The 24,136-nt window shown below is 47.8% G+C and overlaps 1 protein-coding gene across 1 annotated transcript in view; it reads right to left on the bottom strand.

The window, feature by feature from the left end:
• Positions 1-4,242: 4,242 nt before the first annotated feature.
• LOC144111186 (uncharacterized) overlaps positions 4,243-24,136 on the bottom strand; it is a 37,488-nt gene continuing 17,594 nt past the window's right edge. Inside the window, exons 9-16 of the mRNA XM_077644367.1 lie at positions 21,915-22,212; positions 16,790-16,933; positions 15,481-15,594; positions 12,486-12,559; positions 11,674-11,790; positions 10,912-11,027; positions 8,451-8,710; positions 4,243-5,495 (exon numbers count right to left, since the gene is read on the bottom strand). Coding sequence (XP_077500493.1) covers positions 5,404-5,495; positions 8,451-8,710; positions 10,912-11,027; positions 11,674-11,790; positions 12,486-12,559; positions 15,481-15,594; positions 16,790-16,933; positions 21,915-22,212 — 1,215 coding nt within the window. The 3' untranslated portion in view covers positions 4,243-5,403. The remainder of the gene's footprint in view (positions 5,496-8,450; positions 8,711-10,911; positions 11,028-11,673; positions 11,791-12,485; positions 12,560-15,480; positions 15,595-16,789; positions 16,934-21,914; positions 22,213-24,136) is intronic.

Raw genomic sequence — 24,136 nt, forward strand, 5'->3', positions numbered from 1 at the left:
ACGACGAAGAGCTGTAGCTCGTACGTCAGCGCACAACCACAACCAGACCTCCCACACACAAAGTAGTACAAGGGGATCATCAAACTGAACGCAACAAAACTTGCGAGGTTACCACTACGTGAGAGCAGTGTTGGCGGTAACGCATTACAAGTAACGCCGTTACCGGTAACGCGTTACTTTTTTCGGTAACTTAGTAACGTACTCGTTACCATTTGAGACCTGTAACGGGTAACGTACTTGCGTTAACATTTTTCGGTAACGTGAGGCACGTTACTAGTTACTTTTTGTTCCAGTTGTCACCCACTCCGTTCCCTTTTTTCTAAACAAAAGCGCAGAACACCTAAAGTGATGCTGCAAATAAACAAACAGGTACCCTCGGCGGCCTCCATTGCGGCTCGCATGCATGCCAGAAAACACCTGCCCTTCACGACGCACCCAACTAAAAAAAGACACAATAGCCATAAAGCACGAAACACGTGCACGAACACGCATTCACACACTCGCCTTCGTACCCAAAAAACTCAGACACAATTCTCTTCAGAGTGGAAGCATGCCGAGCATTTTGGAACATCACATTTTCAGAATTAGTTCAGCGATGTTTTCTTTGTGAAGTTAGAATTGATGATGAAGTGCCATTTTGTGTTTAATGCCACATTCAGAAGATGGCTTCACCATGTGCCACACTGCTAGAATCCAACACATGTAACTCTACAGGCAACTTTAGGCCACTATAACATAGATAAGCTCCTGCACATTTGTGTAAAGTATTCTAGTTAAATCAGGATATCGCGTAAAGTGGTTGCTTGGGCTAGAAGTTTTATGTGAAATATGGGCTTCATAAAATTGTTATATTGAGTTCTTGCAGCTAAGACGCACTAATTAAAATTTATGGCCATGAAGTAACGGCAAAGTAACGTGCGGTACTTTTTTCGGTAACGGTAACGCGTTACTTTTCTTTATAGGTAACGTAGGGCGGCAACGCGTTCCTTTTTTCTTAGCGTAACGAGTAACGTATTTAGTTACTTTCTTCCGGTAACGCCTACAACACTGCGTGAGAGTACTCAGTGGGCGGAAACGCGACCCGCTGGACAGAAAGGTGTAAAAAGGGCGTAAGCTGTCTTCTAGCGCACTTCCTTTAGGACAGCTTACTCCCCTTTTTACTCCAATGTAGGCCTATTCGGGTTTAGAGTGTAGACTGGTCGTACAGGAAACAACTTGTTGGTCGAAGAACTGATCATTGTTAAAAACAAACGAAACGATGTCTTACCCATATTCATCAGCTAAATCCCGAATTTTTCTTAAAAGAGAAGCCTCGCGAAAATCACTCTCTGATTTTCAAAGCAGTTCGTACTTTTTTTCAAATGGGCTTGAGATTGGTCCCCAATCCCAATAGAAAAGTGGCGTTAGCCAAATCGTGGGCCGTCCTGGTCACGACAGCCTGCGATATACGATTAGATAAGGGTTTGCCCTTACACAAAAAAAAAAGCAGACAAAATAGTGCACAAGGGTACTTTTTGTACGTGGTCCAGCCGACAAGCGAGGGCCGGACAGTGACGTCAGCAGATGAGACGCTAGTAGAAAGAACGAGAGCTATGGCCAACGACGAAACGCACTTCCATTAGAAATGCCTCGTGAAGCTCGCTCCCGATTCACAACCGCTGTTCGCACACGCCTTATCACTAGCTATAAGACCTATTGGCGCATGATAGGCGAACTTTTTGTTACTATAATTACAAACAGCGAAACTTATCACAGCCAAAGAGGAATATGAAGGACTTTTGCGTTTACCACTCACTGTTTCTAGCGAAGTTATAGCTGCAGTGTGCCCGCCAATCATGAACTAGTATTAAAGGCGCTTCCATGCGAAAAGCCTTGCCAGACTCGTTACAAAATAGGTCAGTTTGGCCCAAGAGAGAAAACGGAGATAGCTGCCGCGTTTGCTCAGTGGTTATGGCACTGCGCTGCTGACCCGAAAGACGCAGGTTCGATCCCTGCCGTGGCGCTCGAATTTCGATGGAGGCGAAATTCTAGAGGCCCGGGCACTGTGCGATGTCAGTGCACGTTAAAGAACCCCAGGGGGTCGAAATTTCCGGAGCCCTTCACCACGGCGTCCCTCATAGCCTTAGTCGCTTTAGGACGTTAAACCCCCATAACCCAGGACAGTGATATTTATTCCTTCCTGTTTTGGCAACTCGTCAAAAATGACAAATTTTAGATTTGAAGTAACGTTTCTTTAATGGGTCGTGCAGCCCACAATAAGATTAGAGAGTTCCGACAAGAACGCGTTCAGTAAGCCTCTCGAACTCGAATCGCTCTAGCAAAGATAGCTTGACAGATTACGCTTACTGATGCGAGCCACTTCTAGCTTTGGACATATTCGTGAAAAGGCTAGAAAGAAAGCAGCTAATCCGACCTGAAGGTGACGTGAAAAATCCGTCAGTGTTCATTTTCCAAAAGGACCAAACGTCGTTCATATCAATTTGATTATCGATTGGAGCTGCTTCGCTACTGATACTGAAAGTGTTGCAATACTCACTTGTCAACGAAGATTTTGATCAAAAATGAGCTTTTCGTGAGCAACTGCCAACTGCGCTGGTTCAATCTAGCAATCTTCGTCTTCTCCGCGTGCTCTGGGATACCGCGTGATGGCTGAAGGTGTGCTTCAATATATTTTTCATTCTTTTGCCGAGGCAAAAAGAAAATACAGCTTGGTTTACGGTTTTATGGAGTTTGGCTTCCCAAAGCAACTCGGGCTATGAGGGACGCCGTAGTGAAGGACTCCGGATAATTTCGACCACCTGGCGTTCTTTTATAGTGACATCGCACAGTTCACGGGCCCTCTAGAATTTCGCATCCATTGAAATTCGACCGCGGCGGGCGTGATCGAACCGGCTTCTTTCGCGTCAGCAGCCGAGCGCCGTAAGCACTCCCAGTCAAAAAAATAATGTGTCCAATTGGGCATACCATTTGGTTTCAATTGGAACCAGTTGGACCCAACTGGTGAGCCAATTGGGCTCATGAATCCAACTGGGTAGACCATTTGGTTTCCGTAGTTCCAGTTGGTTCTGCGTTTCAAACTGCATTGCCCAACTGGTTCGCGAGGTTCAAGCTGGTTTCAGCACTCCCAGTTGGAACGCCCAACCGGAACCATTTGAAACCAATTGGAGCTCCCAGTTGGAACCCAGAGAACCAATTGGGAGCTGATCTCCCAACTGAAAGCTCCAGTTGGTTCCAATTGGAAAATCTAAATGGAAGTCAATGATGTCCTTCACTGAGATCTGTATACATATTTAGCTGGCTATAAAACAGAACACTAGACTAAATAGGTTATTGTAAGGGATATTAGCAGCTTAATCTCTTGTTTTCATCATCTCCACCACCACTGCGGGTATTATTAAATTAGTTAACTTTTCTTAATGGACAACCGCCTCTGGTTCCAGCTAGAGGGTCTCATGAGTGGAGTATATAAGCGACTGCAAAAGTGTGTTCTGTGGACATATGTTGAGAATTCATGTTGGTACACAGTGTCAGACTATATAGTGTTCAATGCATGCTTGTTGCTCTCGCTTGTTTTCATAACAGCGAGTAATTGTAATTTCAGTTCCTTTGTTGGCGGAAATGTTGGCAGAAGTCTCACAGCTGTTATAGAAGAAAGGCCAATTCGTTCCAAATGAAATTCTTTTTTTGCAAGGCAGTTAAAACCATTTGAGTCTAATGGGTGTGCCATTTGAGATAAACTGGTGGGCCATTTTGTCTGGTTGGGTGACCAATTATTTCCAAATGGAAACACCGGTTGGGTTCAATTGGTCGAGCCCAATGGGTGGCGAAAACACAATTGGTTCACGACCAATTGGTTTCAACTTTCAACTGGAAATTTTCCAATTGGACCCATTGGTTTCTTTTTTGACTGGGACTGAGCCACTGCAGCGACATGAAAGATTGGTAAAGAAAAATGCGCACAGTTGTCGATATGTCAGCACTGTCTCAAGCTTCTCATTTTTGTTTTACAGTTGAGGTTGTTTGCCAAAGATTGTTTGCCACCAGTACAAGGTCATGGTGGCCGCAAATACTCAGCCATGGCACCAACATTTTGATAGAAGCGAGGCTGTGAAATGATCTGTGCACTGTGATGTTGGCGCACACTTCCCATGTGGTCACAAATCCACAGCCCTGCACTAGGGCCTGCTCTATTATAGCTTGAGCGTAGTTTTCACATGCATTCAACACACAGAAAGAGGCCAGTCGCTTTGAAACAACACTTTTATTGAACGTGGCTCTTGTATTGCTCACAGTTAAGGGGAGAAAACGCAGGTGAGAGGAAAAGAATTCATGTGGTATATACATAAATAAAGGTTAACCATCTTCAGAGGCCTTCTTCAGATGCAGAAAGAACAGAACATGAAGCACAATCCCAGTTGTGCATGGATAAGGGGATGGAGGGAGGGCTCTCCGGTCGACTGTGCGTGAACCACACGCGACCAGCACTTACACGCACGCCTCCGGGAAATGAGGATGGTGGCGGAAGGTTGCGCCTCCACAAGGCTTGGAGGACAGCACACCTTACCTGTGCGCTAAAAGCAGCCGGGCTCAAAAGAAGCCCGACAACACCACAGCAAGAAATCAGTCTTCGTCAAGCCTTTTGACGATGGTGCATATCTCTTACACCGTAGCAAATTATCCAGCGATGTGGAGGAAGCGAGGACAGTACTTCCTCAAAGCATTCTGAACACTCAACAACCAGTTGAGTTTTGCCAAATCCACCCCTCTCGATTGTGACCTTCTGTACCACCCATTACCTACCTATGTGGTATTAGTGTGAAACGACTTCCATGGCCCACGTCGTGGTTCAGTTTCTTGTAGTTGTTCTTCAGTTTCAGTTACCATTTTGATGTGAAGCTGCAAAACTTGTCAGGCTCAATCAGCCTCAAACTGAAAACTTGCTTTAACAAGTGACAATTTGTGTCTTCTATTCGGTTTGCCTTTGGCTGCATATTAATTTCATTTGTTCTCCCCACATTGCCTCTCATTTAACCAACGACACACGGCATTATTTTTATATAACACCGATTACCTCAGTGGCTTTTAAATAAAGGAGATACCTATCACCCACCCTCCTGATGAAACAGATGAATGGGTGGTATTCTTGTGCGCTAAGCAGACCCAGCTTCAAGCTGCCATGAAAAATGAGAAAGAAAAAAAAAACTTGCAACAAGGGTCCTTTCTGACATTGCCTTGACTTTTGCTCGTAGCAGGGCATGTGGCATATTAATGGGCAAATGTTTTCACTGCCAGCAGCCCCGATCTTATGGTATGGGGCACCCAGGTTGCACTTCCACTGGCCAGGGTAGTGCACCGGCAGTTTTGGTGGTTTGAATCTAGTTTGCCAGTGCATTATCCGCGCTGTCATCGGATGCCTTTCTTGAGGTCCTCACGCACTCTCCAGAGCATGAGCTCCATGCAGGCTGCTGCGTCTTCCTGGCTGTCGTGACCGTCCACTGCACATGCAAAATGCGCCACAGTCAGTTCTGCAAACCAACATAATGCATAGTGAAGAAAATCTAGACCGCATTAACCAAGAGTACCTTGCAGATAAAGTGAACCATGTTTCAGCCAAGTGGCCACGCAATCTCTGTTCTCGTACAGCCTCAAACAAAACCAGCTGATCAGCACTTATCTGACAATAAAGCACAGATAACATGCATTACTCGTGGAGCTGCCAACTCAGCCACTAGCTCATGTGAGAGTGAATCTGCTCCTGGCACTGTGCACCACTCACAGAGCTGCCATTGTACTTTGTGTTCCATTGAGGGCACTCTACTAAATGAGCCATTAGCCCATGTGAGAATGAATGTGCTTCTGGCACTGTGTGCACGTTAATAATACACAGCCAACAGGGAAATTTGCTGTGATGTGTGATGACACTCGCTGCAGAGCTCACTCTGCAATCATTTCTTTCTTTCTTGCTTTCTTTCTTTAATAATGTTTCCAAGCAAGCGATACATGCTCGGGGAATGAATGGGAGTAAAAAGCTGCCTTATGCGGCTTGACACAAACCCCCAAGGCGACAACTCCCTAGCAAATGCCTACAGCTGCCACTTTCACACGTATACATGTTGTGCAACACCGTACGAGAACTGTGAGTTGCTAAACCAGACTGTTTGGCCAAGTAACGCTTTACGTGTGGAAATGAGCACATGTGCCGTAGATTGCTTAAAAAAGGAACAGCGCAAACACAGGACGAAGACAGGAACATACAACACAGGCGCTGTTCCCTTTTAAGCAATGTTAAACCAACTAGCCCGCAACAACACCCACGTGCCGTAGAGCAGACACACGAGCAAGGAAATACCACTTTGCAGTGGGCATTTTGCCTGTTCCCAAGTAAAGCCTGTCAAGTGAAACAGTTGGTATCAATGAAGCATACTTTAATCATGCCAGCTTATACAGAAACTCATGACCAAGAAAAAAGACTAGAGGATTCCACACAAAACAACTATAAATCACTAGTACTGATGAGGGAAGCCCATCACCACCATCAAAAGCCAAGTTCAGTGAGAGGCAGATGAACAAAACCACACATGGCGAGGCCCGCCATAACTTGGTGCTTCCAAAGGCCAATTAACCATTATGAAATTGTTGGCGGTGTTCCACAGTTGCTAGCCTAGTGACAACAAAAAAAATGCAAATCTGCACAAACTGCTGGTCATTTCTGACCAAATTCCACAACATTTCCAAGCTTGAGGACATCCACCACTTCAGAGGCAGTCAGAATCAATGTGAGGTTGATAGCTTGCATGTTGACTGAAACAATGGGCACTCGATTTTCAACAAAGGTGCCGTGCAGGATAGATCAGCCTAAGACTGGCTCACTCACATAATCCAATTGGCGTTCTAGCAAAAATAAACTGCGGTGGCATAATTTATTTGAATAGTACTTCAAGTCAAAAAAGAGGGAAAGAAAGTAATTCATTTCAGGTCAAAACTATGGTCTACACATAGTACTCAGCTCAAGGAGCATGGATAGCAGTCCAGAGTGATCACATTCGTATTGATTCCGAAAGACAGAGCAATGGCCACAGATGATTTCTATCCAAGCCAAAGATGCTAATAAAAAAAAAACTGTGAACTTTTATGGCACACGATTTCTAGCCTGACACAGGCATGCATCAGATTTCTTTTGCAACAGGTGATGCATTATGATGCTTTGTGGTGCGAAACAATTATAATGGCACAGAACAACATAAATGGTACACCAATTCCATGCCTACATTTGAAAACGTTTATGGCTTGCATGCTTCATGTGGACAAATGGGCGCTAAGATTTTTCCTGCCTCAATGCTGGATGCAGCTTCCACTTACCTTTCCGCCTACCAATATACACCATTGCCTGCTGTTTTATTTGTTCTTGTGGGAACACATTTGTGGGAACACATTTGGGAACACATTTCTCTGGAAATTGCAAAGCTTCATGGCTCTCATAATCGTTCGCATGCACAGAAAGTCCTTAACGGCCTGCAATGGCTACCATGTGGCCATAGCAGTTGTGTGACGCCTGAAACAATCTAACCAACCACCATCTTTTAAAGGGCCCCAGAAAGGGGGCTTTTAATAAAGTTGCGATATGTCTGAGATGTTAAAATACACCGTTTCATAATTATCCCCAACAAGAATTATTTTAATGCGTTTTGTGGAAGTTGAGTTATATGCAGTCAAAATTTGAACTTCGGCGTCTTCGTGCCTTTTCCTCTCTTGCATACCAAAATGGCGGCGCTCCTCCGCCGGCCCCACCCACTCGGCCCCTCCCCTACCTCCGCCGGCTGCGGCGCGTGCGGAGTGGCCATGGCCGTGGTGGCCCGTGACGTCTGAAAGAATTTGGCACTGTGAACCAATGATAATTCCCGGCTGCTGACGTCACTTGCACGAGGCGACGTCGTATGCCAGGTTTTGCGCAAAAGCCCGGCACCGCGTGTCGCTGCGAGGTGCAAAAGCGGGAATTTTCAAAAATGCATTGTAAATTTCCCACCCGCTTTTGAGGTCTCGTACGTGGCATGGACGCTCGGTGGCCTGTGCTCTACATAGTGCAAGCATTTTAAAGCCAAGCTCAAACACCCCTTTCTGTGGCCCTTTAACGGACATAAGCAGAAGGTGACACGAAGGAGAGCTCGAGTTACCAAAAAGGACTCCCCAACTTTCGGGCTCAGTTATGGGTTCTATAAGTGTACACGTTCATGACAACACAGTCTATCGACTGAGCGAATTTATATGCTACGCTCAAAAGGTGCTTCAGGGCCCCTCTAAACAGCAGACACTGCTATGCCACCACCTGACACTGGTGGTGTACACTGCTTCGCAACTGGCATGGCCAGGCCACCTGACAATCAAGAAGCCAATGCTGGGCAGCAGGCCCCCAGCGCATGTGCGCACCAAAGTGAGAGGGGACGGGGGCTCACCTCCGTTCTGGATGATCTTGTTGAGATTTTCGGCCATGAGGGTGCGCAGAGCGCGCTTGTAGGGCAGCCCCCGGCGGTGGGGGAACACGGCGGCCGTGTCCACCACACGGCCATGCACTAGCCGCAGGGCTCGCAGATCCGAGTCCAGGCTGTGGCCCAGGAGGAGGGTTTCCGAAGAGAAGAGCGCCAGCAGCACCGCCTGCACGTCCCGCAGGCTCGTCTGCACACCCACCATGTCCTCCTCCTTCAGGCCGCTGAACCTGCAACCCCAAGAGCAACACATGGTGGCAGGCAGCGACTTATCGTGGGAATCGGCACTGCCTCTCACTGCCATGACGTCCTCAGCTGTATCGGGTGAACGGGCGACTGAGGCCACATGCCATTTCCAGCTGCTTTCCAAACTGACCCTTTGTAGCACGGCATCTACGATTGTGCACGCGACTTTTAAACCTTTTTTTCAAAGCAACTAGCGGTGTCTTCACAAAGCCAGCTTTTTAACTATTTTTGTAACTTCTTTCTTCTCTCAGATGGTGGATTGTTTGATTAAAGGACGCTGTAGCTGAGTTTTTGTTGCAGAAACAGCTTTGAATGATAAATAAAATATTTCATTGGGCATTAATGCGTTTTATGAAGAACAAGGGAGCTGCAATTCCATGAGCGTGGAAGTGCATGGCGTGTGTGAATTCTTAAAGTTTTTGAGCCATTGATGTTATTTTTGGGAAATAGGGGGTGCCGTATATACACAACACAAATTTTCACATTTTTCTCAATAGTAGGACACAATCCGTGTCTACAAGGATTAAACTGATGACAAGGACTGAACAGCACCACCAAAGAGGAACCCGCTTTATTCTACTCGCCTTATGCCCTGATGGACCAGAGTTATAGGTGATCATTATTAGAATTTCAATGGCACAAGGTAGCTGCCCAAATAGTGCTTGGTCTGCATGACGTGGGGTCAAAGGTCTCTTTTCCCAATTGTTTCACCCCAAGAGAAACAAAGCACCAGGCTAGGGGAAGGCTTGCACCCATTGGAAAACCAATTGGCAGCAGCAGCATTGGGGATTGAACCCAGCGCCTACTGCACACACGGCAAAAGCTCAAACCACCAGGTCGCCACTGCGGTTGACTAGAATTACACAATTCCACTCTGACTGTGATCGTGGTTTGCCACGTCCCCTGACAGTGCCAGTGATAAGGATGGAATAGCCTCGCATCAAAAATGGCTGGTGCATTATGCCCACGGCATACCGTACAAATGTTACTCCAGGCAAATCTGACAGCTGCTGATGCAGCAGTTCGTTCAGTGCAGTAACTATGGGAAACACTCAGCACAGTTGGCTTCACATGTCAATGTGGCCTCTTATTGCAGCCACTCCAAAGCCAAACTGTTAGCATGATGAGTATATTTGCCAATACAGTCAATTCTCAATAACTTGAACTCAAAGACCAAATATTTGTTTGCACTAAGGGGGAGCCGTTTTAATAAACATGATGCTGGTGTGACCAAAGTGCCAGTTAAAATAAACTAGGAGTTCAAATTAGCCTACTTCTGATTAACGAGAACCCATTGCAACTCATTCACTTTCCTCAATATGTTAACTTTCACTGACTGTAAAGCTAGCAAAAGGACTTTGCGCTTTGAAAATAGCATTAGGAACACCAGCTACAGTTCTGAGGCCTGCTGAAAAACATTGCTAAACACAGTGATTTATGTAGATGAATAAATTAATAAATTTCTTTGTCAAGGGGGGCCCAAAGCCCATGAATGAGAATAGGAGTTAGGGGACAGGGTCAGTTATGAGTCTTTCGGCATCACAGGTGTGAACCAGTGTGAATGGCAGCGAAATGTAGATTGACAGTTTACTGCCATTCAGATAAAACAGCTAAACAGCAAGGGAGAGCTGAGTTAGGTAGTTGTGAGCAAAACGGACAGCATTGGTGCTTTTCACTGCTAGCAAAGGTTTATGCACATACACACTGTGGTAGTCTGGCTGAAACAGAAACAGCTAACAAGCTAAAAGAATATTAAAAGGCAGCTCTGCTAAGATTCAAACACTCTCCATCATTCCCTTGGCAACTGAACAAATGCAATGCACATTTTGGGCAACTACGGTGCTTCAGCAACACATTAGACCCACACCCCTGTTCAAGGCCACCTCTGCAAGCCTTGAGAGATGCCAATGGCAACAAAACCAAACCAAGCATTTATAAAGATACAATCCTCAAGTACAAAAAGATGTATGGATGAAATGAACAACACTGACCGTGCATATGAGAAGCGTAACAAACACTGTGCTGCAAATAATACGCAATGCAAAGCACACAACACTGCACACAAACACATACCAGAAGATACACAATGCATAGCAGAACAAAAAGAAAAACTTGAGGATCAGAAAAAGAGACAGAGAGAATGGCTCCCTCTGGCACAATGCACTGGGCGCCACAGGCCACTAACCGTGTGTTGTAGTCGAGAATCTGCCCCTTGGGCTTGACGAGCGTTTCGTACACCGGCTGCAGGTCCCAGCCGACCACCGTCACCCGCGTGAGCTCAACCCCTTCGGAAGTGTAGCACTGCACATCCCAGACATAATTCACATGTGATGCCCATCACATAATGCAAACACATTCTCCAATAGCCAGTGCAGTCAGTTGACAAAAACAAACTGGCAGTCTCTCTATGACCAAAGACAGCAAGTGTAGAGAGAACAATCCTTTATCTCTGCGTGGTGTCTATGCAACTTGTGTGGCAGAAACCACAGTGCACAAATAAGAAGCACAATATGCACAGCTGGCATGGCATAACCATATGTACTGCATATCACTGTTATGGGTCTATGGGCCTACCTGAAAGAAAGCTTGCAACAATTACACACACTGCTGCCACTGCAGCAGCCTACCTTGAATCATGGTCATGTAAAAAAATTGAGCAACTGATAGCCAATGTCTTGAGTTACACCTATCAGCCATCTTGAGGATTTCACACAAAATGAAATCATCACCATCATTGTCGCCACACTTAGTCCACTGTAAAAGTCATGCATGTAGGCCCAAGGGGAACTAACCAGAACAGTTAAAAGATGGTAGAGAAAGGCCCGACTGATTATTAATTGAAATGACACCAGGTGTTAGACCAATGCATTAGGACTACACGGTGCAATGTGTTCAAGCTGGCTTACAAAGTCAATGCTAAGACAGTGAGGTTGCTCAGGGCACTTGCCATTTCACAGTCGAGCGCGTAAACTCCAGGAGTACCCCCGCCAGGGGGTGGGCTCTTGGCGAGCGTTGACACAAAGCCCGTCAGCTGGCTCGGCTCTGGGCCTTCATGCACATGACCCTGCAACAGGGAAGGATGGGGGCAGGTACAATCGAGTGATGTGCTCCAATCCTAGCCAGCACAGCAGGTGGTCTCTACTCTGCTGCCAAGAGAACGTTCAGCACCGCACAGAGGCAGGTCAGGGCAGTTATACAGGAATCAGCAGGGCTCACCCACATGAAGAAACAACTTGGCTACATCTGACAAGTTCGACACTGCTTTTCTGCACAGCCCATCCCTGTGCTTGTCAAAAAGTTGATGCAACAAATACTGATGCACATTATGCCAGTGCAGACAATATAAATGGCCCTCTCAAACTGTGGCCTTTGCCTTCTGCAATCATGTTCACTCCCATCCACTTTGCCATTTGTTCTCACCTAGGTATTCAATCGCAGCACAGTACATGCCACACCAGGGTACACAATGCCACCTACCATGGGCTAACTCAAAACAGAAGGTAAGCCAGTAGCCACATTTTGTCCTCTCTTCTGCCTCTCTACTTTGTCAACAGATGTGAAGGAAAGATGACGATAAAAAGATGCCAGCAAAATATGCATGGCTCGTCTCAACACAAGGCCCGAGGTTGCTTGCCGCACGTGCATGCACAGGAGCAAGACACTGAGAGCTGCCTGCATTGCAGCCCCCTTTAACGAACCATATGCACATGCAGTGGCGTGGCAAAATCACTCTGTCGATGTGTGCCACCCTCCCCTCACCTTGCCAACGCAGCAGCCGTCCGACTCTCCATCCCCTTCGCAGCAGCTGTAGCGGCTCTCCAGGGCACCAGCAACTGCAAATTAAAATAGGTTGTGACATGACAAGAAAGTGATCCAACTGCATAACCACAACTTAGCAGGAAACCGACAGGTACCATGTGCACCTCTGACACATCACAATGTTCTTTCTTTATTTATACTTCTTTTATGGAGGTCATAATGTCTGAGCCACATGCTATGGTCCTCCTGTATTTTCCTTTCATCAGTAGCATGCACAAAAAAATAGTAGCCATGGCAGGCCTTCCCTTCCATATTATCATCGCACCTCTAGATGTGTCATCCCACCTATCCCAGAAGCACAAGTTGCTCGCCCCAAAAGGTGATGCAGGCCACTCACTGCTCTGTTTAAGGGGAGACGCAGGTCTTACAAATGAAAACGTTTATTACTAGAGATAACTTAATGAAATTAGGTGTATGTGTGTGTGTGCGTTTTTTCCTTCTGTTTTCAAATATATAATGCCAATCACCTGCCATGCAGAACTACACTATATATATTGTTATTCAGGTGCAACACGGTATAAAAATAATCAATTTTGTAAAAACACCATAATTATGAAACACATTAGGTGACATTATTGTTCGCAAAATTTGATATGTTCAAGTGAGCCATAAAAAATTAGCATAGCTCCATAGTTAATTTCTTTCTGAATTCAACAGTTTAAGTTTAATTGAAACTGCACCATAAAAACACAACAAAAACTTTCATAAGGATAGTCATGTTGGCAAAAAACACGAGGTGGAAAAAATCGCATTTGAAGTGCATGTGCCAGCCAGTAAAGCAGCTGAATGGGCTAGTTGGTTTTGCATCTTGGTGAAAAAACAGCGCTTGTCCCTTCTTTCTGTCTGTGTCTGCTTGTGCGCTGTTTTTTCACCAAGATGTGCCAGCCATTCGGAGGTTGTTGTAGAGGCCTCAGAAAACGGCGGAATGCAGATATTCCAAGAAAACATTATGACAGTGACCAATACCAGGATGCAGAGAAGAGTGCCAGCTTTTGAGCAAGAGCCAAATGACGGCCATCAGGGATGCAGTTGTGAGAAGCTACAAGCGCAAAGTACTGCCGCATCTCTCTCTGAAATCGACATTTCAATGCCTTGGAAGAATCAAATATACCATTTTTTGGTATGTGGAGGTTGAATTAAGACTTTGAAACTTGGTACTACGGATAGGTACTTTAGACTATATTGAACCCGAATAGGCCACTTTTGAAAAATTGAAATTTTCGCACTTTTTTACCACTTCAAGACCCATGTTTCCCCTTAAAGTCAGTAGCACACCAGGGTACCCATCGATTTCTACACTGTTTAACATAAAAAATTCTGCGGCCTTCTTTCCGCTGTGATGACCACTACTTTGCGACGGTACCGCAGAAAGCGCATGTTAGCTCCAATTGTGCTGCCAACCCAAACCTTGTTCCCAGCTGAACCGAAAGTCCTGGTTGAGAGCACTGCTGGCACTTGGCATCCTCAAGAAGCGCGTTTAGGGCCGTGACTTGTACAACAACAAACTCATCCGTTTGTTCTGTAGTAGCAAGCGCCTCGCCATCACCCGTCAGTTCCATTTTCCGCGCGGTCACGGGCCCGGCATTCAGCTTTGCTTGCACCTTCGCGGCGGCTTCCTGCGCTGCTTCTGGCGACACAAAACGCAGCTTCAGGTGCGCCTGAATGGTGTGCCTGGTGCTCGTGGACGGCATGGCGTCGTCGTGTGAAGTGCCAAGAGAACCCACGACATGCACGGTGCCTTCATCACTTGATGTTTCGTACACAAAGCACGGCTCGAGGTGCGCCTGAATGGTGCACCCGGTGCTTGTGGACGGCGTGGCGTCGTCGCGTGAAGTGCCGAGAGAACCTGCGACATGCGCGGTGCCTTCATCACTTGATGCTTCCGGCGATGCAGAGCGCGGAGTAGAAAGTTCAGAAGAGCCCCCCGTGCTCGCACACACTGTTTCGTCCGTGTGTGAAGTGCTCGGCAGCGGCTCTGGAGCGGCGCCACCAACACTAGTAGCCACGCACGAAGTACTCGCCTGCGCGCCCGTAACTTCGTCAGTGTACTGCACATCAGAAGTACTTGAAGCAGACGACTTCTTCACCATCGGCGATTTTCGCTTACGGGTGCCATAGGCACACGCCGTCTTGTACTTTAGAGGTCGCCGACTCATGATCGCCAGTGAAATCCGTTTCCGAAACTATGCTCCACACGTACTGACGAACATGGCGGCCACGTAATCCGTATTCGAAACTATGCTCTGCGCAAGAGACAGACACGGCAAGCCGAGGTTCTCTGCCCAAATGGCGGACTCCACGGACACGGCGAGCAGCGGAGCCACAGAGTTGAGAGGCACGCGTAGCAGACAACGCACCCGCCAAGGAGACCAATTGTACAGCGCGCTGCTGTCACGTGGCGTGCGGAGCCAATCGGAAATTACCGAGCCACCTTGAAACCTTTGCTTTTTATGTGTTTGTTTCCGCTCTGAGGAGACCGCTGAAGCAGGCAATTTGAAGTCGGAGGAACGCACTTTCCATAGAGACCAAGACGGCCGCGCTATGTTGGGCGGTTGTCGAGAGATCGGGGCTTGAAAAGCGGCGTTTTTTCACTACTTGGAAGAAATTTTCCGCCACACCTGATCATCAAAACAATGATTTGGTGCACTTCTTGATGGTTTTTGGCGATGAAAATTTGTAATCACACAAAATATGGCGTGTAAAAGCAGAAAATAAATATTTCAAAAAATCGCTTTTTTGACTATTTTTCGCGAGTTGAAAGCCGCGGTCACCCCTTAAATGTTGATTAGACCACAGCTTCGAATCGAGCAAGTCTGAATTAACGACCTCCCACTATAATGGGAAGAATGAAGTAAACGTGTGCTGCCAAAGAGTGGTGCACTAAGACAAAGCAGAGGCAGACCCTGGACATGAAAAGAGGCCGCTGCCCACTTACTTCTTTTCTTCCAAAGTCGGCCCCAGTGGTGGACGCACTCTTCCGGGCGTGTGTAGTCCCCGTCCTCGGTCAGCGAGAAGGTGGCCCCGCACCGACAGCACCGCAGCATCGAATCTACAAGCAGAGCACAGGAACACCTTCAGCACAGAGGGTCAAACAGGCCATTCTTCTCGGCCCAGCAGCCCATTCACATTTTTAATGAGACGGCATTAGAAGACCCATGGGACCAAAATGCATGGTCGGTCATAAATTTCACCCACTGGCTGAAGGGAACTGATGTCACTTCCAGTAAAGGCAACAACAGCTGCTAATGCTCTTGCATTGCCAATACATAATGGGACTAGGCGTACCTGTTTTTCTGCCTGCTATTCTGTTCACCAACACTAAGTACAAGTAGAAGGCAAAGTCTCCTGTCAAGCCTTCACCTGTGAGAGTTAATTCTTACACTTCTTGCTGCGCTTCCACTTCAGAACACTCACTTAGCTATAAACAGTCACCGGCAGTTAGTTCAAGAGGAGATCCCTTCTGTGAGCCAGTACTGCTGTACTGTTGAATATATAAAGATGCTTATGGCCTTACTTAATCTCTTCAGTAACAGGGCACTCATTGCGACAATATGACGTAGGATTATGACTTGCCAAACTGTGGTAGTCGTATCGCGTGACAAAGACACGCTGAAATGTCAACCGAATCTCCGTACCATCATTTTGTACATTTTTTGCTCACTAAATTATCACGCAGAAACACAAAGTACAAAGGCACTGATGCAGCAAAGTACTTCATAAAAAGGCCTGCTAAGGTACACACAGAAATGTGGGAAAGATGTGTGAAAGACACAACTGAAATAACATATTGTATACGCCTTGGCACAGAGCCTGCATTAAACAGTTATTTTTTCTGCGTGTATGTTTGTTAGGTTGCAGATATGCTAGAACCAAGTGTTTAAAACACAAGTTCAAAGCTGCCACTCGAGGAATCTCCCTTGACAGAACTTTTCCAAAGCTCCAGCAAAAGTAAGGTAGCACCGTTTCAGTCAAAGCTGCTCCCACATACACGGCAGCCCAAACATTGCTGATGCCACACCTCTTTCTTGCTCCAATGACACAGCCACCATGCATGAACCCCCAGCTACTAATCGGCACAAACAAAACAGATATGCTTTGTGTTTTTTTTTGTTTGCCCCAAGAATAGTACAGGCCAGAAACAGGTGCAGCTGACAGTGATCGGGAAAGCTGGTCAAGGAACAGTGTAACTGTGAAGAAAGTGTTCCAACACTTCCGTGTGCGAGAAAAAACACATGGGCTCTCACCATTTAGCTTCGAGTACTGCCGGCTATCAGTTCCTCCAAACAGGGCACGGCCTCGCTCCGTCGGGTGTGCCCGCGGGTAGTTGTACTCCACCAGCTGCTCGGTGGAGAGCCGGTACGCATCCAGCAGCTCATAGAAGCGGGATGCTGCAACAGGCCCAAAAGGCACCATGTGCCACTCAGCTTCGGCCAGCTGGCACAAATAGACAGGGACTCCGGAAAGGGGATGGGGGGACGCCTCTCCAAATGCTTGCACTCAGATTTCTGACAAACGCTTCAACTCAAGGATGTTATTAATATCAAGCACAGTGGGCCTGAGCCACTAGGCTTCACAGCCAGTCATAAAGCATTTGAGTAACCTAAACCAATCATGTCTAACCAGAAGTCGTTGATTGACTGACCGTTGTTCATGAGCACAATTAGCAGAATTGAAATAGACTATGCAAGCACGTTTTTAATACAGTTGACCACGCCTCATGTATACATGTTTATAAAGCTGCCCACTTCAATTTAAATTTTATATGCATCAACAAATACACTTTTTGAGCAGTGGAATATAAAAAATATAACCAAAAAGTTAATAAATGGATAAATACTTAAATAAAACGTGAAATAAATAAAAAAGCTCATCCTGTTTTCCCATTCAAAAAAAAGGTTCCGGAGTCCCTGTAAATAGACAAGCTCCAATAGCACAAATACTGACCGCACTGGGATTTGTCTTTTCCTTTAGTTGTGTGCAATATTTTCAGTATTTTCACTACCCAAAGTGACTGCATGATGGTGCCCTATCAAAGGGACCGCTTTAAAAGGAGAGATTGATTTGGGCCGAGCATGTGCGCGAGGGGTGCAGATGCACAAATTCCGATTTCTGCGGGGGGGCATTGCAGACCACAATCGCGGGCGTAGCAGTCCACTATGCTGGCGGCTGTTTGCAGGCTGGTCTCCATGTCCCCCGGGCATCCTTGCATAGCCCAGAGGGTGATGTTGTCGGCGTACAGCACGTGCTGGACTCCTTCGACCGCACCCAACAGGGCAGGTAGGCGCATCATGGCAATGTTGAATAGTAGATGGGACAGCATCGCGCCTTGTGGAGTCCCCCTCGCTTCTTGCAAAGCGGTCCCATTCACGAATTGAAGGAAATCAGAGTCCTCGGACTTTTCATACACAACCAGCGACACTGCGACACAACACTCGCCAAGCTCCAGCAGGTGGGAGACCAGGTGGGCCGCATGGTCCACCGGGTTTCCAACAAGCGTGGTGGGTCACGATGCAAGGACGCCTTGCGGCTGGCGCATGCATTCGTGACCAGTCGAATCTTGTATTCGACTCGTAACCTCCACCTGCGGAAACAGGAGGAGGATGCCCTCAAGGTCCTCCTCTGCAAAATCATGAAACGAGCGCTGGACCTCCCGGTCTCTACCTCTACCAGCCACCTCATGGCACTGAGGATGGTGAACACCTTCAGGGAGCTTCGGGAGGCACACCTCAACAACCAGTACATTCCTCTCACAAAGACAGGGTCGGGTCGCCGCCTTCTAGCCCGTCTTCAAATCCAGCACCCCCAATTCACAGAGGAGAGATGCCGCCTTCCCGTACACTGGAGACGTGCCCTCCACGTGCGGCCTCCCCCACCAACATGTCCAAAGAGGACCATAATGGCAGGCGCCTGGCGTAGGCGCAAGCCTTGCACCGCCATTTTGGGAGCAAACCAGGAGTCTTCTAGTTGGACGCCTCCGGACCAGACCCCAGGGGATGGTACACGGCTGCGGTCGTCCATGAGGGCAAAACAGTAGACGGCCTTACTTTCAAGGCCCAGTCAGCAATTCACGCAGAAGAGGTTGCCATCGCCCTGGCAGCCTCCGACTGCTCCTCCAAATACACAATCACCGACTCGCAAGGGGCTTGTTGAAACGTCGAGCAAGGGTGGGCTACTCCCCTGGCTTATCGCATCTACCAAAATTGTAGCCGAGACTCGGATCCTGCGCACCAATCTTTCGTTTGAGCTCCAGGTCACCAAGGTCTCCACGGAAACGAAGCAGACGACGCCACCGCCAGCGCGCTCTCTCTCCAGGCATTTTCCACAGGACCCGTCGCCGACCAGGACTCCGATTTCAATCCGATTTACACTTTTAAAGAAATATGCGATTATTACAAATCCACGCACCAAACTCTTCCCACCCCGTGCAAAGGGCTGGGGAAGGCCAACGAGCGGGTACTCCTGCGCCTGCTCACTAACACGATGCTGTGCCCGGCAACTCTAAAGCATTTCGATCCTATATTCGACGGGCGGTGCTCGCACTGTGGGGAGGTGTCTGACACCTACCACATGGTGTGGGCCTGCCAGCAGAACCCGTCCCTACCCCCTATCCCAAACCCCACCCGAGAGGACTGAGAGGGGACCATGTCCAGCTGTTGCACCCTCACGACCGGGCTGCGGGCTGTGGCAACCACCAATGGGGTGCCTGACTAGGCATCCCACCTAATGGTTTCAAGGGCGTGACCTCACCCCCAACACTCTCTCTATGATTACATAAACGTTTTCACCACCACCACCACCACCATCCAAAGGGGTGATCATCAGGCCCTTTCTTGAACTTTGAGGTCGGCTACTCAGCATTCAAAGTAAAATGTGAAGTTTGTCATTTTTCCCTGTAAATAGGTAAACAACGTATTCTAGCTGCTTTGCCAATGCTAAAGCATTAGCAGTTCTCCCAGGGCCCCTTAATCAGATATGTCACGACTTATCAGCCTGTGCTGCATACACATATATGAAAGCACTGCTTTGCAACCTAAATGTGCATGCTTTGTCACCAGCACACTAACTCTGAGTTGACTTCACAAGTGCACGAACTGCCCATTCTTTCCTCTGATCATGTTGGTACGCAAAGGCATAGTAATGCTTTTATAGTAAAAATCACGTTAAGGTGCATTCTCTTGTGCGGCAGTTCCCCTAAGATTAGGTAGCATGAAATCCTTGACTTGCTTCCATTAATTAAACACCGCACACTGAGTGTCCACCTGTGGCTTATCGCGAACGAACCAGTTAGTGCGTACCTGCCTTTGCGAGTGAGGATGAGTGGGCATCTAGTAACGCAACCATGAGCTATGCCCCGCATTGCAAGGTGGCCCCTACGCTGGCGGCGAAACGTTCACACCGACCCACCGCAGCACACCAGCAGCTGCTGGCAAGCCCGAAGAAAAAGGAACCTTCGGAAAGCGCAACTCTCCCTTCCATTACCAGGGGCGCCAACACGCCGACCCCCACTGCCCCCCCCCCCCCCTGATCACAGGCACTGTCCGTTCAGTTCAGGTCCGAGGCGCCCGGATGAGCCCACTGCCACAGCAAGCGTGGCTAGCTACCGCTGTCACGTGACTCGGTTTCGCCGCAATCAGGCCACAGCTTATGCTCGCCGCCGGAAACTTTTGTTTTCAGTTTTCCTCCATAAGGCACGGTGCTCGCTGACTGGCGTCACTTGCGCAGCAGTGATAAGGCTCCGTGTCGCAGCATTGTCCTGCTCCCTCCATTTCAGTGCAGAGGAGGTTTTATAGCATTCTGGTTTAAACTGCTATGCTCTTCTCGAGCATTTGCCAGCTTTCTAACCATACACTGGTGCTTCCGGCCACCCTGCGGCAGCATGCCGAGCAAACCACCACTGCCGGTGATCCTGGCAAAGGTGCACAACGTCTTGGCGCTCTACCAAATCAGCCAAGAGACCCCTTGCAGGAGCTGTTGTCAAAAGATGAGCACACTGCGATGTTACTGGAGCCCAGCATCTTGGCGAGCTGCCAAGGTACGCTTTAAAAAAAAAAGTAAATTCTTAACGGCAAAAGTGTGTGTGTGTGGGAGGGGGTTCATTATGAGAGTAAATACCGTATAAAAGCATGTGCGGGCTGCAGCCTGTGTAAGGGCTGCACCCAGACTTTCCACGACCCACGCGGGAATAGCCTTCAAAATGCATGAGCACAGGAGCTTTCAGGTGCCGCCCACGGATGCCGCCGGAGGCTACGGGTCATCATCATCATCGTCGTCAATTTTTCCTCCGCCACGAGCTCCTGCTATCCACATAGGCATCAGCATCACCAACTCCAGCTCTTTGTGGGTGTCAAAGGCCAAAGGCATGGGAGTTGCGGCAGCGTGGTAGTTCACTGCACAATCAAGCCCACTTATAACGAACCTGACAGCCATGCGAAGTGTGTTGTTGCATCAGAGGTTCGTAGTAATTGAACTTTTCATTTCACAGCCATAAATACCAAGTCCAACGAAACCGGCATTTATTTGCAACAAAAATTTGTAACAAAAGTTTGTTATGCACACTGGCTTCTTTAATTACACGAGACCACACCACGGCGCTTTCCAAGGCTTCAAGACTGGTCATAGTTAATGTTAGGAGAACAGAAAGTTTGCCGAGTTGGTTGTTATTCATATTAAACAGCGCGAAAAAGACAAGGAAGGAACAAGCACAACAACACGAGCGCTGACTTTCAACTGAAGATTTATTACCAGAGACGACATTTATAGATTTTCCCACAAAACGAAACACACACAAAAGCCACTGTTTCCCAAATTCACGAATTTACCCTTCTTGATAAGATGTCTGAGGATTAAGATCGTGAAGTTGCCCCTCTTGATAAGACGGTTTGAGGATAAAGATGGGAAACGGTTCTTGTGTGTGTGTTTCGTTTTGTGGGAAAATCGATAAATGTTGTCCCAGGTATTAAATCTTCAGAGAGTCAGCGCTCATGTTGTTGTGCTAGTTCCGCCCTCGTCTTTTTCCCTCTGTTTAATAAGTTTAATGACTCGAAGCGATGCATGGGCTATAAGGGACACCATAGTGAAGGGCTCAGGATTAATTCGGACCCCCCCCCCCCCCCCCCCCGGGGTTTTTTAACCCGTGCCGACATCGCACGCTCATGGGCATCTTTCGTACTTCACCTCCACTGAAATATGGACGCTGCGGTGTTGGGATTTGAGCCCGCAACCTTCAGATGAGCAGCCCAACGCAAAAGCCACTCATCCACCTCGGCAGGTCTGTCGGCTCCTGTCGATCATTTTTCCTGAACAGGTTTCTCACATTCTCTTTGTGCGGTCATGCCTTTTTGCCATGCCATGGTCGTTTGCATTGCTCACCAGTCAGTTCCTGAGGTGGCTTGCGGTAACGGTTCTTCTCAATGCTGAAGCTGGTGCGCGCTGCACGAGCGCCATGCAGCAGCATCTCGTGTGAGACCACCCGGTTGCCGGGTGGGGCAGGGGTGGGACTAGGGCTAGGGGTGGGGCCAGTGCTAGGTCCAGCAGAGGCAGCGTCAGCAGAAGACCCGCCACCCTCTTGGGCCTCCTTTCGCAGTCGCCTGAGCGTGGTCACGGCCACATTGAGGTAGACAGTCTTGCTGGAGCTCCGGTCATAGGTCTGCTTCTCCTCCGACAGTGCCTGCGACGCAGAAGACACGTCAGGAGCTACAGCGAGCCATGTCACCTCCAAGCAGATGCACATTTGTTCTTAGCAGAATTCAAGTGCACCGCTTTCTGCGACCCGCTGCTGTGGCTCAGTGGTAAGGCGCGCGTCTACTGACCCGGAGTACCCGGGTTCGAACCCGACCACAGCGGCCGCCTTTCGATGGAGGTGAAACGCAAAAAATTGGCTGTGACTTAGCTCTGGTTAAACCTGGAGTGACGCGATAGCTACAACTGGCCGAGTGTAACTTGGTCACGTGACCAACCACGTGACGAACCACATGATCAGCCGCAGCGCCGTGCCGCCGGCAGCTGCTCCGCGCCACTGACCAACCAAGTGATAGCGTGGCGGCGCCGTCATGCTGAAGGCTTGAAATGCTACCGTAATGTAGCTATCGCTACAAAAGTGCCATGTGTGGAATGTCCATGCACGATAAGAGCCTCTCTCTTCCTTTCTTCTTTCACTCCCTCCTTTATCCCTTCCCTTGGGGCAGCAGGGAAGATATGCTAGAAAGTTACTGCATCATTTCCTTTCCTCAAAACAAATTTCAATTTTTTTGTTCTGCGCCCGTGTTCGAATTTCATCAGCAGAAACAGATTTATTGCCGCTACATTCGGAGCTTTAGTTCTCATAATTTGCCCCGTTCGATTAAAACTGATTACAGAGTCCTTCAAGGACTCTATGATCACAAACTTGAACTGGCTAGCAGTGTGGTTTATCCTCAGTGATATTTGCAAGAAAACTGCACTTGACAACTCTGCAGTTAATTTATGGAAACAGTGTGCAACATCAATACTAATCTTTTAAATGTTTGGTCTTTCCCCGCTCATTAATGCTCCGTTTTCTGTGAAACTGGCATCTGTGTCTCCAGGAAGGATTAGTAATCAATCAATACAAGTCAGCCTCAGTTTGTCCTAAGACACTCTTTCAGAGCAAAGTAATCCCTTCACCAAAAATAAAAACATTCGAGAACACTGCAGTAACCCGCGTTGGAGGTATGCGAAAGCATGGACACCTCCTCGCCCCTCTTCGCCTGTCTTTCATCAATTGCCCATTTTGAGTTTCCAAATTTCGCGCCACACTTCGTTTCCAAATTTCACGCCATGCTTGGCTCCAGACACACTTCGAGTTTTTCAAATTTGGTGCCACGCTTAGCTCCGTCCACTTCCGGTGTTTTCAAATTTGGCGCCACTTTTGCTCCAGCTTCACCCACTTTTTGGACACTTTTGGCTCTAACTAATTAACCCACCTCAACCCCCCCCCCCCCCCCCCCCCCCCCCCCAATTTCCCGTACAAGATTTTTGATGCTCTATCCGATGGTACCATTCTTTTTGGCATAAACCCATTCGTTCGGAAGTAATCGCGCAGACAAGCTCGTGATGACACGAAACCGCAAACATAGCCATACAATGCTTTCACATTAATAAAAGAGAATAAGACAATTATGAATTCACACAATGTGCTTCAAAACATTCCAGTGTAGGCACAGTGGCAGCTGGTTACTAGCTGCCTAAGGAAAGAAAGCAACAGGAAAATTAGAACAAGCTGATCCTAACAAACCAAGTTATGCTAAATAAACAACATGCACTGCCATGAAAGCTGGACCCCATAATGCAGTGGGAAGAGCAAAAGCTATGTGCCGGCAACCACAGCGTGATGGAGGGGCATTTGTGACCTATGACATTTTGCCAGGAGATGCTACCAAACTCTGTAGCGTTTCAAACAAGAGCACACCTATTGTATGGAAAAATACTCGTACTCGTAAACATATATACTATACTCATAAACATACTCTGAAAACATAATGCTTCTTGTGAGCGCGTGACACACCACAGAAAGCCGCCAGATTTTTCTGTAGATTAGCCAATCGATGCCAAATACTGCTGTGAACTGAGAAATT

Source organism: Amblyomma americanum, chromosome 11, assembly GCF_052857255.1.
Source record: "Amblyomma americanum isolate KBUSLIRL-KWMA chromosome 11, ASM5285725v1, whole genome shotgun sequence".
Taxonomy (NCBI): Eukaryota; Metazoa; Arthropoda; class Arachnida; order Ixodida; family Ixodidae; genus Amblyomma; species Amblyomma americanum.